This window comes from Geospiza fortis, unplaced genomic scaffold, assembly GCF_000277835.1.
Source record: "Geospiza fortis unplaced genomic scaffold, GeoFor_1.0 scaffold438, whole genome shotgun sequence".
Lineage (NCBI taxonomy): Eukaryota > Metazoa > Chordata > Aves > Passeriformes > Thraupidae > Geospiza > Geospiza fortis.
Window position 1 is genome coordinate 192,500 of NW_005054640.1, and position 16,070 is coordinate 208,569.

The following is a 16,070-nucleotide window of genomic DNA, read 5'->3' on the forward strand; positions in this document are numbered from 1 at the left end:
GGAGCTTGGCCTCTCTCTGAGCGTGAACAGCAAATGTGGTGTGGTTGGCTCAGCCATGGCCCCCAGCACTGCTCTGGGGCACATTGCCATCAGAGCCTGTGTCTGCCTTGCTGCCCTGCTCGCTGCACCCTGCCCTGCCCAGCTGAGGAGAGCCTGATGGAGACAGGGCTGCACGTGGGCACAGGGCAGGTGCAGGGCCAGCTGCTGCCAGCAGGAACATGTCACACACAGCCTGCTGAGCCACCAAGGCTGCTGGCACTGCCAGGGAACAACGGGATCAGTCCTGCCCTGCTGCAGCTCCCTGGCTGTGAAGCCTTTCTGCTGCCAGGGTGCAGCTCACAGCTCCAGTCACTGCTCCCATGGACTGGAGAGCCCTGACAGCACCAGGCTGGGAACACTCCCCAAGGGAGAGGCACTGGAAGCCCAGGAGAGGAGAAGGACAACAATCAGCTCCATGTCCTGGGTTGTAAGATGTGGTTCAGGGATGTGTATTGTATTTCCCATCTGTCAGAGCTGGGGCAGCTCTCGGCTGTTCATGGGGCAGTTTTCTTTATCTCTGCCACAGCCAATCCTCCCTCCAGGAGATCTCTGCTGTCCATGGCCACTGAGTGTCCCTGCAGGGCTGATCCAATTCCAGCATCCCATGGGGAGATGCTGCGCCCAGGGGAGGAGCCAAGCATTCCTACCTGGATCCAATCTGAGCCTGGAGCAGCACAGCAGCCTTTGCCCCCTGCATTGCCAGAGGGAGCCCCGGCCCATCTGCAGCAGCCCTGGAGCTGCAGAGGAAAACTCCCCCCTTGTGCAGGATCCCTGCTCCAGCGGCAGCACAGCTGGCACTGCAGGAGGGCTAAGCCCCCATGGGATGGGGCTGTGCCCCCCCCTGACACACAGGGGGCAGGGCCTGCTCTCACTCTGGCAGGGTTGGTTTGTATTACTGCATTTGTATTTTATTTTAATTTTCTTCCCTAATAAAGAACTGTTATTCCTGTTCCCATATCTTTGCCTGAGAGCCCCTTAATTTCAAAATTATAATAATCAGAGGGAGGGGGTTTGCATTTTCCATTTCAGGGGAGGCTCCTGCCCTCCTTAGCAGACACCTGTCTGTTCAAACCAAGACACTTCATTTGCTGTCCCCACTGCTACAGAGAGCCCTGTGGAGCCCTTGCTGGCCCCTGACAACAGCAGGGAATTCATAGTCTCAGCTGTGGTGGTGATGGGCAGTCAGATCCCACAGGAATCCCTTGAGAGCAGAAAAGGAGAGACAAAGAGGGCAGCAGGAACATCAGCCTGGACAGATTTTGCATCTCATTCCCATTCTGGCTCCCTCCTCTGCATCACTGACTCCATCTGCCCACCCAAGGCAGCCCTGATCCCTCCGGCTCATACCCAGGCACCTGTTCCCACACTCAGGGGGAGCTTGTGCTTTTCCAGGCCACATGGCAGGGGCAGGGATGGTGGGATCCAGCTTCCAGTGCCTCCCTCGGGCAGCTGCCCCCTGCAGTGACTGCAGAAGGCGCCCCAGAGGCTGCCAGGAGCTGCAGGGACAGTCCCCTCAGCAGGGTGGCTGCAATGTCCCCTGGCAGCCCCAGCCTGTCCTCCCTCTGCACATTCCTACACAGCCATCCCTGATCTATTGAGAGAAAAGCCTCCAACCGGGATTGTCTCACCAGAGCTCTTCTCTGCTGGGTTCTCCTGCCAGGGGAGCACCCCAGAGCTCACTCCTGCAAGGGGAACATCCCAGAGCTCACTGCTGCCAGGGGAACATCCCAGAGCTCACTGCTGTAAGGGAACATCCCAGAGCTCACTGCTGCCAGGGAACATCCCAGAGCTCACTGCTGTAAGGGGAACATCCCAGAGCTCACTCCTGTAAGGGAACATCCCAGAGCTCACTCCTGCCAGGGGAACATCCCAGAGCTCACTGCTGCCAGGAACAGCCTGAGGAGCTCTCCTGTGCTCACCTGGCCCACGAGGGGCAGGCAGATCAAAGGCAGCTGAGTTTGCACCTTGTCCAGGACATGAACAGGACACTCAGCTATCACCCAGTCCTTCTGCCTCCTTCTGGAATTCCAGGCCTTTGGGACCAGCAGAGATCAGAGGTTTTCTGAGAGGAGGTTTTCCCCACAGCAAACCTTTCATCTCCCTATTCAGCTAAGTGAGCAGGTGCTCCCTGTCTCTCGGCCACATCTCCTCTGTCTGGAGCACCACAAGGAGCTCCTGGGCTCCCCCAGGCCCTCTCCATCCTATCTCAGCCTGCACATGTGGGCAACATCTGGGCTGGAAGCACTCCTGGCAGGCTGAGCTCTGCCAGGTCTGCAGCTCCACTCGCTGGAGCTCGAGAGAAGTGAGCAGAAGTTTCTGGTATCTGGATAAACCTCAGAGAAGCAGCACGGCCTCAGCACAACTTCCCATGTCAGGCTGTGCCAGCAGCAGGGTGGGAACGGGCTGCAAATTGCTTTGCTGGGTGCCCATTGCTGCAGCAGGCTTGGAAATCACCACTTTTCATTAAAAATCACCATTTCTCATTAAAAAATCACCATTTTTCATTAAAAATCCTCTCCCCAGTTCCAATTCTCAGCTTGGAGCTGGTCACACGTCAGAGCAATCTGAAAAAGCAAAGATGCAGCTGGGGGGATTTGCTTGTCAGTTCTCATGCCACAGCAGTGCAGACTGGGGGAAGTTCTCTCATTTAACATCTGCTGGCTGAAGTCAGGCTGAGCTGGTCTGGGGGTCAGGCTCTCCTGACAGGCTGAGGGTGAGGCTGCTCCTGGAAGGGAATCACTCAATCACAGAATGAGCTGGGTTGGGTTGGAAAGGACCTTAAAGCTCATCCCATTCCACTCCCTGCCATGGGCACCTCCCACTGTCCCAGGCTGCTCCCAGCCCTGTCCAGCCTGGCCTTGGGCACTGCCAGGGATCCAGGGGCAGCCCCAGCTGCTCTGGGCACCCTGTGCCAGGGCCTGCCCACCCTCACAGGGAACAATTCCTCTCCAGTATCCCATCTAACCCTGCCCTGGCAGTGGGAAGCAATTCCCCTTGTCCTATCCATGTCTTTGATACCAGGCAATGTCTTTCCCCACCCTTGTTCTTCCCCAGCAGTTCCAGGACGAGGCCATGGAATGATCCAGAACTCTGCTTTTGCTGTTTGGCTCCTACAATCACAGCCCAGAGCTGAGGTTTTGGGCCACAATGTCACATGTGCCTTTGATCCCATCTCACACAGGAGCTGGGAGCCTTCAGCCCCTGCCTGGGGGGAACTGTTGCAAAGCTGTTCTCCAGCTCTGTGCCTGGCCATGGGTCCTGCTGACCCTGCCTTGTCACTCTGGCCCTGCTGGGTCATCACTGGGTCAGCCCTGACCCTCTCTGCAGATCCAGCATCCCAGTCTGACCAGGCACTGGCCAGCCCTTCACTATCCCCTATGGGACTGATGCTGCTTGGGTTTTTGCCTTTTTTGTTCTTTGATATGTTCTCTGTATTCCTTGCACATGAGTTTGTAACTCTGTCATCTATTGTATTCATGGCTCATTTTCCCAGTAATTTTCCATGGCCTTTCCCTAGACAGAAAACCAAACCAAATTCCAGAGCTCCAAGCCCTGGGGGGTACAAGACCCCAGTGCTGTCTTGGTTCTTCCTGGGAACCAAGGCTGAGAACAACTCTTGGAGATCCATTCCATGGACAGAGCACAGCTAGTGCCAAGGGGGGACTCCAGAGAAGGGGCTGGACTGGGGGGGAATTGCCTCACCACCTGTGCTGCTAATTGGTGCTTTTTGTCAATTACACTAATTTCCTAAACCTATAAAAATGTACTCACCCCTGTGGGGGTGGGCTTTTGTGGACATCTTTCCATAACTGCCCCTGAAATCCTTCAAATAAAAATCCACTTTTATAGTCACAGAATTCACTGACCAGGTTGGAAGAGATCTTCAAGATCATCGAGTCCAACCCAGCCCCAACCCCTCAACTCACCCCTGGCACCCAGTGCCACATCCAGGCTTTGTTAAACACACCCAGGGATGGGGACTCCACCACCTCCCTGGGCAGAACATTCCAGAACTTTATCCCTCTGTCCATGAAAAACTTTTTCCCAATCTCCACCCTGTATTTCCCTTGGTGCAGCTGGAGGCTGTGTGCTCTGGTTGTGTCAGTGCTGCTGGAGAAAGAGCCCAGCCCCAGGTGAGCACAGGCACCTTTCAGGAGCTGCAGAGAGTGATGGGGGCAGGGGCAGAATGCCCTCCCTGCTCCTGCTGGCCACACCATTCCTGGTCCAGGCCAGGAGCCATTGGCCTTCTTGGCCACCAGGGCACTCTGCTGGCTCATGTTCAGTCAGCACCCCCAGGTCCCTTTCTGCCTGGGCACTGTGCAGCCACTCTGTCCCCAGCCTAGGGAATTCCAGGGATTATTGTGGCCAAAATGCAGGACTGGGCACTTGGACTTATTAAACTTCATCCTGTTAGACTCTGCCCATCCATCCAACTGTTCCAAGTCTCTTTGCAGAGCCCTCCTACCTTCCAGCAGATGGACACACAATCCCAGCTTAAGTGTCATCCACAAACTTACAAAATTCAATCCTCTCGTCCTGTCAGCTGCTGCTTGGAGAAAGAGACCAACCTGAAAAATACTGCCCAGTTCCTAAAATTATCTCGAGTTTCGTTTCCAAAAATGGGGAAAAAGGCCACAGCACAGCCCACCCAGTGGGCTGCTAGGGGGAAAGGCTACAGGACAGCCCACCCAGCAGGCTGCTGAGGACAAAGGGCACAGCACAGCCCTCCCAGCTGCCTACTGGGGAAAAAGGCCACAGCACAGCCCACCCAGGGGGCTGCTGGAGAAAAAAGCCACAGCACAGCCACAGCACAGCCCGCCCAGGGGACTAACGGGGAAAAGGCCACAGCACGGCCCACCCAGTGGGCTGGTATGGACAAAGGCCATAGGACAGCCCTCCCAGGGGGCTACTGGGGGAAAAGGGCACAGCAGTCACAGCACAGTGCACCCAGGGGGTTAATGGGGAAAAGGCCACAGCACAGCCCTCCCAGGGGGCTACTGGTAGAAAAAGGACATAGCCCAGCCCATCCAGGGGGCTGCTAGGGGGAAAGGCCGCAGGACAGCCAGCCCGGGGGCTACTATGGAAAATGGCCACAGGACAGACACAGCAGAGCCCACCTAGCATGCTGCTGGGGGGAAAGGGCACAGCACAGCTCACCCAGTGTGCTACTGGGGAAAAGGCCATAGGACAGCCCTCCAAGGGGCTGCCAGGGGGAAAGGCCACAGCACAGCCACAGGACGACCCACCCAGCAGGCTACTGGGGGCAAAAGGCCGCAGGACAGCCATAGCACAGCCCTCCCAGGGGGTTAATGGGGAAAAAGGGCACAGCACAGCCCTCCCAGGGGGCTACTGGGACAAAGGCCACGGGACAGCCCTCCCAGAAGGCTGGTGGGGACAAAGGCCACAGGACAGCCCACTCGGCGGGCTACAGGGGAAAAAGGCCACAGCACAGCCCAGCCCTCCCAGCGGGCTACAAAGGAAAGGCCACAACCCAGCCGTCCCTGGGGCTGTTGGGGATCAAGGGCACAGCCCAGCCCAGCCTCCCCAGGCCTGCAGGCCACAGCGGGCCGGGATCCTCTCTCCCCCTCCCTCACCCAGGCTCTGGCCGGCCAGCACGCGGCCGTTCTCGCCCAGCACGGCGGCGCGCGCGTGCCGCTCGTTGGAGTACTGCACGAAGGCGTAGCCCTTGTGCACGGAGCAGCCGACCACGCGGCCGTACTTGGAGAAGATGGTCTCCACATCCGACTTCTTCACCACCGCCGTGTTCAGGTTGCCGATGAACACCCGCGAGTTGATGGACTTGGGGTCATTCTTGTTGGTGATGTTGCTGGTCTGCACCTTCAAGGACATCTTGGATGCCTGCAAGGAGAGGTGGGGAGGAAGAAGGGCGTGAGGAGGAATTCACAGAGAAAAGGGTGGGGAGCAAAGCTCTCAGAAGCTGCTCCTCAGTTTCAGCTGGTCAGATCCCATCTCCGGGAGCCCCTGGGGGTTGGGAGACCACTGGCACAGTCAATCCTAAATTCAATCTATTTTCAATTCAGTCTGAATTCTTGATTCTGGAAATCAATCAGGCTGGCACCTGGTCAGTTCTGTGCAGGGCCAGGAGCTGAACTTTAATGATGCTTGTGGGTCTCTTCCAACTCAGGGTGTTCTGTGATTCTGAAGTTGCTTTTAGAGGAGAAACCAAGATTTAAATCCATTTCACATCTAAGTGAAAGCTTTAATGCTGTCATACCAAAGCTTTTACCTGTCTATGCTAAACCACAATTCAAAGAACTCTTTGTGAAGCAGTCTGCATCCAGCACCTTGATTCATGCCCACTTTTCCAGGCTTTCCCCTGCCAACACTGCCCAGCCCTCACCATGCACAGGGATGGGCTTGTCCCTGTGAGGCCACACTCACACCTGGAGGGGACTTGGGATTTCTGGATATAAATGAAGAGATGTAAGCGGTGATCAGCCCACGTGCTCCTGTGGCACCTGTGCTGCACTGCCTGCATGCCAAGATTTGGGCTGGACTTTGTGCAAACAGGAGGTGTCACTGTTAGCCTGGAAATCACCATCACACCAGCTGGGAGCCACTCCAAGCCCTTCCCGTGGCTGCCAGGCAGGACAGGATCCTCCTTGGGCAGCACTGGGGACAGGTTTGCCCTCTGAGCAGGAGGGACAGGGCTGAAACCCAAGGCGGTATGGCCTTGCTCCAACTCCAGCAGAACCCCCAGCTGTGCAGAGATCAGCTTGGTTCCCACCTTGCAGAGCCACAGGGATGTTTGGGATCCTGCTGTGCTGCACACACAGGCTGTGGGGCTGTGCAAGGTGTTCTGTGCTGCACATGGAGGTGCTGCTCTTCCCCAGCCCCTTGCAGCAGCAAGCACAGCTGTCCCCATCCCAAGGGTGACACCACCAGGGTGTCCACAGCTTCTGGAGGTCCCCAAGGCTCGCACAGGGGTTGTGCTGCTACCACAGGGCCTGGTGTCCCCTGCCTGGTGGTCCCAGCCCCTGCCCTGGTACTGCCTGGCTCTGGGGTCTTGGCTCTCTGCGCCCCAAATCTGAGCAGCCTGGTCCGAGGTGGGGACAGCTGGTGACATTGCACCCTCTCAGAATAAAGCAGGGACAACCAGAGTGAAAGGCAGGAGAGCAGGAAGGCTTCAAGGAACACCCTGCTCCCACCTCCTGATGCACTGCCTCTGCTTTGCTGGCCTTTAGCAATCCAACATTCTACTGCCTCAGGTTCAAAATGCAGCTGTTCATAACTGAGGGGTGATTGTTTGCATGTGCTGCCTCTCCACCACATTTGTGGGGCCACTTCTGAGCCTGGAGCTGAACAGCAAATGTGCATTTGAGCATCTGTGCTTTAATTCCTGCCTGGTACTGCTAATCATGAGTGCCTGCCTGCCCTGGTGCAGCCCCTGTGGGCCCTGTCCCCCTGGTCTGCTGTCCCCAGCCCAGCCTGCCCCAGGCACTGACAGGGCACTGTGAGATGTTCCAGCTTTGCTGAGCCCTCAGCCATGGAGTTCCCTTTCCTACACTCCTGCCCTGGCAGGCTGAGCCTGTCCAAAAGCCACAATATTTGGGGGTTGCATCCAAGACTTCCCAAAACCCCAGTCCTGCTCCTTCCTTGTGCTCTCCTGCACAGAGATTCCCCACAGGACACAAAATCTCTGGTTGCCTCTCTCTCCTCTGTTAGAGGGGAGAACACCATCACACCCAGCTCACCCTTCACCAGGGGAGCTCCATTTTGGCTCCTAAGGGATGTTTGTATGTTTGTGGGAAATGGATTTATAGAAAATTCTTAAAATTTGACAGAAGTAGCTAAAGCTGATAGGCCAAGAAACGCTCATAGTGTATTGTAATTAAGAAATAGTAAAATTCTGATTGTAATGACATAAATTATAAATATCTCACTCTTCTCATGAGACTAAAAAGAAAACCAAAGTTTTAAAAATGCCTCTCAGTTGCTCCATCTCTAGGTCAGAAAAGGGCATAATCCAACCAGTGTGTAGGAGTGTCGGGGGTAGCACGGTCAGGACAGACGGACACGAGAGATCTCTGCAGCCAGGGCTGGAACTTGGGGTTTATTGCAAAGGGCCTGGGGGCAGGGCCCTGCTGGGAGCTGCCAGCCACAGCTCAGAGCAGGCTGAGAGAAGAGAGGGGCAGAGAGGATGGGAGGGAAAGAGAGTAAGAGGGGCAAGAGCTAAGAGCGAGGTTCCCGTTCCAATACAATAAATCTTCTCCTGTGTTGAATATTCTCATTCTCACTAACCAATCTAGCACAAGATACAAATCCTACAGCATTTCCATACAGCCTATAAGAATCATTACATTACCATACTGTGTTCCATTTTAAACCCTAAAAACTCCTCTTTGGGCCCCTTCTGCCAAGCTGTAGGGTCTGCTCTGCCCCTTGGGCCTGTCTGCAAGCAGAGGGTGTTGTTCCATCAAAAGGGGATCACCTTCAGCTGGCCATGCCATTGTTTTCCAGTTGTTCAGTAACTGAGGGATCTCAGAGCTTGCTTTCATTGCAATCTCACTTAGAGTTTCCATATTCTCAAAATCTTTTGCCAGGCAATCATATTGATAAGGCTTTCCTGTTCCATCTTCCCCAACACAATGTTCTCCCTTCTGAGCTCCCAGCCCCTCAGGATCTGCTCCTGCCCTGGGAAGGTGGAGCTGTGCCCTGGCAGCTGGGCACAGAGCCCTTTGCTGGGCATTGCTCAGGCTGCAAACCCCTCTGCCTGTGGGCATGGGGCACTCTCCTGCCATGGCCCTGCCCTGGAATTTCAGGTGTTGGGATTTGGAGCAGATGAGCCCTGACACTGCTGCTTGTCTGTGTGAGCACCCTGGGCAGGGTGGGACTGTGGTAGGGCTGGACACTCCAGCCCTGGCACCATCTGAAGCCAGGCCACACACAGCACTGCACACACTGCAGGTCTGAGCCTCTCTGTGAGGATGTGGCTCCACAATCAATCTCCTCTGGCTCCAACCCCTGCCACTCCATTAACCTGCCACTGAGGCTGGAAATAATCTGCTTGCTAAATCCAATCTTAAGAAAAAAAAAAAAAAAAGAAAAGTTAGACTTGGTCTGAGTCTAGCTCGTTGTATTTTCCTTTTCACACTTACAGATTAGAAGAGCCAGATATTTTTGTTTTATTACTTTAAAACCAATTCCTGGCAGGCTGTGTTTTCCTAAAAACACTGGGAAAAATAGCCAAAGGACAGGACTTTCAAAGGAATCTAAGTGAGTTCAATTCTCAACCTTTGGCAAGTGGTGCTTCAACTTCCACCTTTATATCAGCCCTTGTTTAGCCCTTGTTTAATGCTCTGTATTTTAATTTATTTTTGCAGTGCTACCTGAAGGAGGTTCCCAAAGGAACCTGGTGCAGATGAGGAGAAATGGAGGCTTTTCCCAGCTCTTGGGTCACTCTGAGTACCCAGCTTAAACTCCAAGGACTCATTTCACAGAAATCCTGAGCATCTGCACCAAGCCCTGCTGGAGGCTGCTCCAGGGTGGCCCCAGTGCCCAGGGAATCTCCATCCTGAATGTGGCCAGTGCCCAGGGAATCTCCATCCTGAATGTGGCCAGTGTCTCCTGGAATCTCCATCCTGAAAGTGGCCAATGCCCTCTGAAATCTCCATCCCTCCATCCTGAAAGTGGCCAGTGCTCATTGGAATCTCCATCCTGAAAGTGGCCAGTGCTCATTGGAATCTCCATGCTGGACATGCTGGCAGTGGCTGGGGCTGTGCAGGACCTTCAGAGAGGCTGCACACTGCAGGGTATCTGCAGCCAGGTGGCCCTGGGTGGCCTTGCTGCCCTGAGGACACAGCAGACCTGCTGTGAGCCCTCCTTTCCCTGGGGATTCAGCACAGCCACAGCAGGGACTCCACATGGGTGACTCCTGCAGCTCCTGCAGCCTGTATTTCCTTGTTTCAGAGCCAGCCTGCCCTGGCACCTCTTTCCCCCAGCCCAGGCCATGCCATGGGGACACCCTTGGTCCCTCTAAGCTGCTTCCCCTCTGCAGGATGCCCTCCCACTTTTCCATCCTCATCTGCTGGAGTCTGGGCAAGTCTCCAACCCATTTTCTACCCACCCATGGCCCTCCTTTCCTGCAGACCTCTGAGAAATTCCCCTGGTCCCTGGGCAGAGCCTGAGCCCTTCTCCCCATCCTTGGAACCCCCATCCAGCCTGCACTGCCCACCTGGATGCCAGGATGCTGCAGGACTGTGTCCAAAGCCCTCCTGAAGTTAGGGCAGACACCAACCAGTCACCTGGGCACAGGAGAGAAGTAACTTGGTTAAATTTGGCCACCCCATTTCCAGGTGAGGAATGTTCCCTTCCTCAGAACCAGACACAGCACTCACATCAAGCACAGCCCTGGCTCTGCTTTCCCACCCCAGCACTGCAGAGCTTCACTGCTGCCACCCCCCAGCCCCAAACTAGCAAAGCCCAAAGCCTCCCCAGGGACTGATCAGCCCAGCCAGGTGTTATTTACACGAACCTGAAGCTCTGCCCAGCTGTTTGCAGCTGCAAACCCCAATTCCATCAGCTCCTTCAGCCTGTGGAGGAGGGATGTGGGTTAAGCTGCCTCTGTGCCTGGGCTGGGATTCAGGTGGGATGTGGGGAGGGTGGGTATAAAACTTTGTTTTCTCCCAAATTTCATGGGCTCTCAGCCACATGAGCCAGCTCTGCAGCTGTCAATGGACCCCTCCCCATGTGGGTTTGCAATTAAAAAAAAAGACCTGGATGAAGGTGAGGTGTGGACAGGAAGGTACCAGCTGGATCTTGGAGAAGGAAATCTCCTAAGGCATCTCCCAAGATGAAGACTTTGGCTGCCATGGAGTTGGGGGTGTTGGAAATGGGGAATCTGTGCCTGTCCTGGGTCCCTGCTGCCCATCCCCACCTCACACCCCCCTTGTCTGGCTGCTGGGACCTTCCCCACGCTCCCTGCAGCCATGCTGTGCTTGTTCCTTGGGCTGGGTCCTCTCCTGCCCACCTGGGGGGCTGGATCCCAGCAATCCCATAAAGCTGGACATGGGATGAGCAACTCCCACTTAACTAATTCACTTAGGCTTTATAAAGCCTTGCCTAAGGGTAACACAGCCTGCATTGCAGGGGGCAGTGACAGGAGCTCATCCCTTGTGTCAGAACCCAGCACATTCCTCTGGCTGCCCTGGGTGATTCCAGACCCTGGCAGGGGCACAGAGACCTTGGCATGGAGTCACAGACACCTGTCCCTTCCATTTTAACCCATGGAAACAATTACCAACTTTGTGCAAAGATGTACAAGCCACATGAGTTTGAGTAGAATGATAGTGAATTTAGCACCAGGTAGAAATATAGAATTTTGGGGTTTTAGAATGGGGGTTCAAGAGGCAAGATGGAGGAATCTGGGTGTGTCCTGTCCTTCTCCTTCTTCTTCTTGTCCTCCATCTTCTGCTGTGATGGTGGCACTTTTGGATTGGTTTAGAGTAGAGACAAACTGTCTAACGTGGGTGATAGGTATTGGAAAATTATTGTAAATAAAGTACAGGTAGTTTTTAGTATAAAAAGATAACACCACCCTGAGGGCAGTCAGTGTGCCTCAACCTGACCTGCTGGACAGATCTCAGCAGGTTAAAAAGACAATGTATTAGATAAGACCAAATAAATAACCTTGAGAACAAGATCCAAGGAATCCCCTCTTCTTCTTCGGTCTCAGGGCTGGGAAAAAAGAGACTTTCCAACACCTCGGGGTCATCTCGACCTCAGAGACCCCATCACTCTTGGAATTCCAGTGGCCCCAGGGCCACCTCAGGACACAGGGGGGCCAGTGCCCACCAGCTTCTTGCTCTGCAGTGTCCACTGAGAGCAGAATTAAAAATGAAATAAAGGCTCAGCTGGGAGCCAGAGCCACAGTGACTTGCGAGCCAAAAAACAACAGCTCCTCTCTCCACTGCTGCAGTGCATTTTGTATTATGGAACAGGAAAGAAACTTCAGAGTGTGACAGGGAAGTGGTACAATAAACCAGAACATCACAGATTGTGGGGTTACTTTAACAATCACAGGTCTGTGCAGGGATGTGCTTGGGCTGATGGGAGATGGGACAGGGCCACCAGATGGCCAAGGCAGGGTCAGGCAGGGTGATGGCCACGCTGCTGGCAGGGCTGGGCAGGGGGAGCTGGGGGCTCTGCACATGGAGCTCCCCAGGGCCACCTGGCCCTGCCCGGGCAGGCAGCAGGGATTTGGCACCAGGGCCAAGGCTGGGGAATGCTCAGAGGGTTTGGGCCCCATCACTGGTGTCTCACAACCCCCTGGGCCCTGCTGCCTGTGCTCTGCTGCTGCCACACACGAGCCAGGCATCCCCTGCAGAAATCAGCCTCCCTTTCTCCTCTGTGGATTTCTTCTTAAACACAGCACTCACTTGGCACCACTTACTGGCCTCCTTACGGTAACAACTGGAAAAGGGCATTTTAACCATGGCTGTTAATATTGCATACTCTATCCCTGCATTCCAGCAGGGAATGTGTGTCCAGGTGAGATCCAGCAGAACCATCAGCTGGGAGGGAGAGTGGCCTCTCCAGTCAGCCTGGAACATCCAGCAGAGCTGAGGCAGAGCACATGTGTCTGTTTCTGTGGGTCAGAAACACCCACACAGCACACACACATATTCCTGGGAATTCCAGAACATTCCAGTAACCACTGCTGGCATCAGCAGAGCCATTTCCACAGCTCTGATTTCACCTTTCATCCTCCATCCCACACATGCCTCAAGATGAACTAGAATTGGAAAAAAGACAAAAGGCAACAAGGAATAACACTTGGACATGAATAAATGAAGGTGTAAAGGGGTTCTTCACCTCCAGCACCCCAGAGAACATCCAGGACAGAGAATTAGGATTATTCCTGTTTTCTGCAAGGCAAACTGAGCTCCAGACAGGAGAGGTCTGGGGTGGAAGGGGGTGTGCCCCAAACCTCACCAAAACCTCCAGAGATATTGCAGTGGCACTCCCAGTCCCAAATGCCCACAAAGACACAAGGAGACTTAAGGATGAGATTGCCAGGAGTAAGATAGATCCTTTCCTTTCCTTTCCTTTCCTTTCCTTTCCTTTCCTTTCCTTTCCTTTCCTTTCCTTTCCTTTCCTTTCCTTTCCTTTCCTTTCCTTTCCTTTCCTTTCCTTTCCTTTCCTTTCCTTTCCTTTCCTTTCCTTTCCTTTCCTTTCCTTTCCTTTCCTTTCCTTTCCTTTCCTTTCCTTTCCTTTCCTTTCCTTTCCTTTCCTTTCCTTTCCTTTCCTTTCCTTTCCTTTCCTTTCCTTTCCTTTCCTTTCCTTTCCTTTCCGCCCCTTTCCTTTCCGCCCCTTTCCTTTCCGCCCCTTTCCTTTCCGCCCCTTTCCTTTCCGCCCCTCTGTCTCAGGTGCTCCAAGCCCTGTCCAGCCTGGCCTTGGGCACTGCCAGGGATCCAGGGGCAGCCCCAGCTGCTCTGGGCACCCTGTGCCAGGGCCTGCCCACCCTCACAGGGAACAAGTTCTTCCTAATATCCCTCTAAACCTACTCCTTTCCCACTCCTTGGTTCCTGCCTTCCCTCCCTCCTGCCTGTGCATCCCCTTGGACAGCACTGAGGCCACAGCACAGTGACCCCAGGAGCAGCTGGGGACATCACCTGCACCCAGGCTGGGCTCTCCAGCACCCTGTGACACCAGCCCTGAGGCCCACACAGCCCTGGAGCCTGGCATCTGCCCAGGGTTCCCCAGGGGTTCATCCCACGAGGGCACCTGTGTGCCGCTGCCAGGTGAGAAGAAAACACAGCAGGATTAACTGAGCTTTGCACCCCAGACAGCCAAGGATCCCCTGGGCCATTTTCAGGGGTGGTGAGGATCACTCCAGGGTCCCAGTGAGCTCCCACACCCCAGGACAGGCTGTGCCCACCTGCACATGCCCTTGTTCCATGCAGGGAGGGGGATGGATGCCAGCAAACTCCTCTCCCTGCCTCTGCTTCTCCTCCCCTCCTGTGACAGCAATGTCACACACTGTCCCTCTGCTGCCAGCGTGCAGGAATCCCTTAAAAATCCTGCTGTCCACCCAGGAACAGCCCGAGGCTGGCACTGAAGTGCTGATTGCTGCCCCCTCCCTGCTCTCAGTGCCTTGTTTCCCAGATTAGAGGGTAATTGAGAGCCAGGTGTGCAAACCCCAGGGGCTCCAGGTGAGTGAGGAACTGTCACAGCAGGAGAGGGGAGAGCAGAAAGCAAACCCAGCCCCCTGTGTCCTGCAGGAGCTCTTTGTGTCACTGTGACAGCAGCAGCCTGGCTCTTCTGTCGCAGACATCTTTCATGAAAAATCCTTTCCTTAGGATTTTTCCTCCTGAGAAGCTGAGAGGCCTCAGGAACAAAATGTAAACAATGATTATCTGCTGCTGCGGAATGCAACAGGTGCATCTGTGATTGGGTTCATGTGGTTGTTTCTAATTAATGGCCAATCACAGCCCAGCTGGCACAGACAGAGAGCCGAGCCACAAACCTTTGTTATGATTCTTTCTTTTTCTATTCTTAGCTAGCCTTCTGATGAAATCCTTTCTTCTATTCTTTTAGTATAGTTTTAATGTAATATATATCATAAAATAATAAATCAGCCTTCTGAAACATGGAGTCAGATCCTCGTCTCTTCCCTCATCCTCAGACCCCTGTGAGCACCGTCACACTCTTCTGTCCCTCTCATCATGTTTGCTCACAGGAGGGGAGATCTGGATTTCTATCCTGGGTTTTTCTATCCTGGGGTTTCTACCTTGAGTTTTTCTGTCCTGGGATTTCTATCCTGGGTTTTTCTACCCTGCCCACATCTCCACCCGGAACACCATCACAGGTTTTTCCAGCTTGGAGGTTTGACAAATGCAGACATCCTGCAGGGACCTCCAGCACAGGGCACAGGGACAAAGCTGGTCCCTGCCAGGTTTGGGGCAAATTTGGCATTTGGGGTACTGGAAAAAGCACCAATAACCTGGATGGATGGTCCAGCCTGTGGAGCTCCAGTGAGTGGGGTGCACCTTGTCCAGGTGATTTTAACCATCTCAGATACTCCTGTGCAGGGCAAAGCCCAGCCCTGACCTCACTGCTTCTTGGAGGTTGCCCTTGCTGCTTTCACCCAAACCTTTCATGCCCAAACATATTTATTGCCACTTGCAAGGGAGCAGCACAGAAAATTTTTGGAACTTGATGGAGGCAGAACTGAGTAGGATCTGTTGTGACAGGACACAGGGGAATGGTTTTGAACTGAAAGAGGGTCAGTTTTGGTTAGATATTGGGAAGAAATTGTTCCCTGTGAGGGTGGGCAGGCCCTGGCACAGGGTGCCCAGAGCAGCTGTGGCTGCCCCTGGATCCCTGGCAGTGCCCAAGGCCAGGCTGGACAGGGCTGGGAGCAGCCTGGGACAGTGGAAGGTGTCCCTGGCCATAAGATGATTTTCCAGGTCCCTTCCAACCCAAACCATTCTGTTTCTATGAACTTGAAGGCTGAATCAGCAGCATTAGATGGGGAGACAAAAATCCACCACAGGAGTGATTTGCACTTTCCTGCAAGCAGCCAGAAAGTTTTAGGGAAGGCCTGGGCAGTGAACATGGCCCAGCACAGATTGTCCCGGCTGTCCCACAGGGAGGATCTCACTTTGGGCAGCCACCAGGCTTCCCCTTGGCTCTGAGGGGGGATTTAGGAGAATCACAGGATCACAGAATGCTTGAGTTGGAAGGAACCTGAAAAATCATCCCATCCCACCCCTGCCATGGCAGGGACACCTTCCACTGAGCCCTGTCCGCCTGGCCTTGGGCACTGCCAGGACACGGCCTGGGATCCAGGGGCAGCCCCAGCTGCTCTGGCCAACCTCCTCCTGTTTTTTTTTTTTTTTTCCCTTTAAGCAGAAGAAAGGCAGTTTTGAGACAGGGGATTGCCCTGCCCAGCTCCATGGGCCACCCCCAGTGCCAGCCACCCCTCCCTGGGGAGCGCTGAGCCATTTCCTGGTGAGTCCCCAAACATGAGAGCCCAGCTCTGAAGAGTTGGTTTAATAACCAACACC

The 16,070-nt window shown here is 54.4% G+C and overlaps 1 protein-coding gene across 1 annotated transcript in view; it reads right to left on the minus strand.

Moving 5' to 3' along the window:
* Nucleotides 1-16,070, minus strand: part of RALY (RALY heterogeneous nuclear ribonucleoprotein) — a 105,224-nt gene that overhangs the window by 20,266 nt on the left and 68,888 nt on the right. Inside the window, exon 2 of the mRNA XM_005430481.2 lies at nucleotides 5,634-5,898. Coding sequence (XP_005430538.1) covers nucleotides 5,634-5,889 — 256 coding nt within the window. The 5' untranslated portion in view covers nucleotides 5,890-5,898. The remainder of the gene's footprint in view (nucleotides 1-5,633; nucleotides 5,899-16,070) is intronic.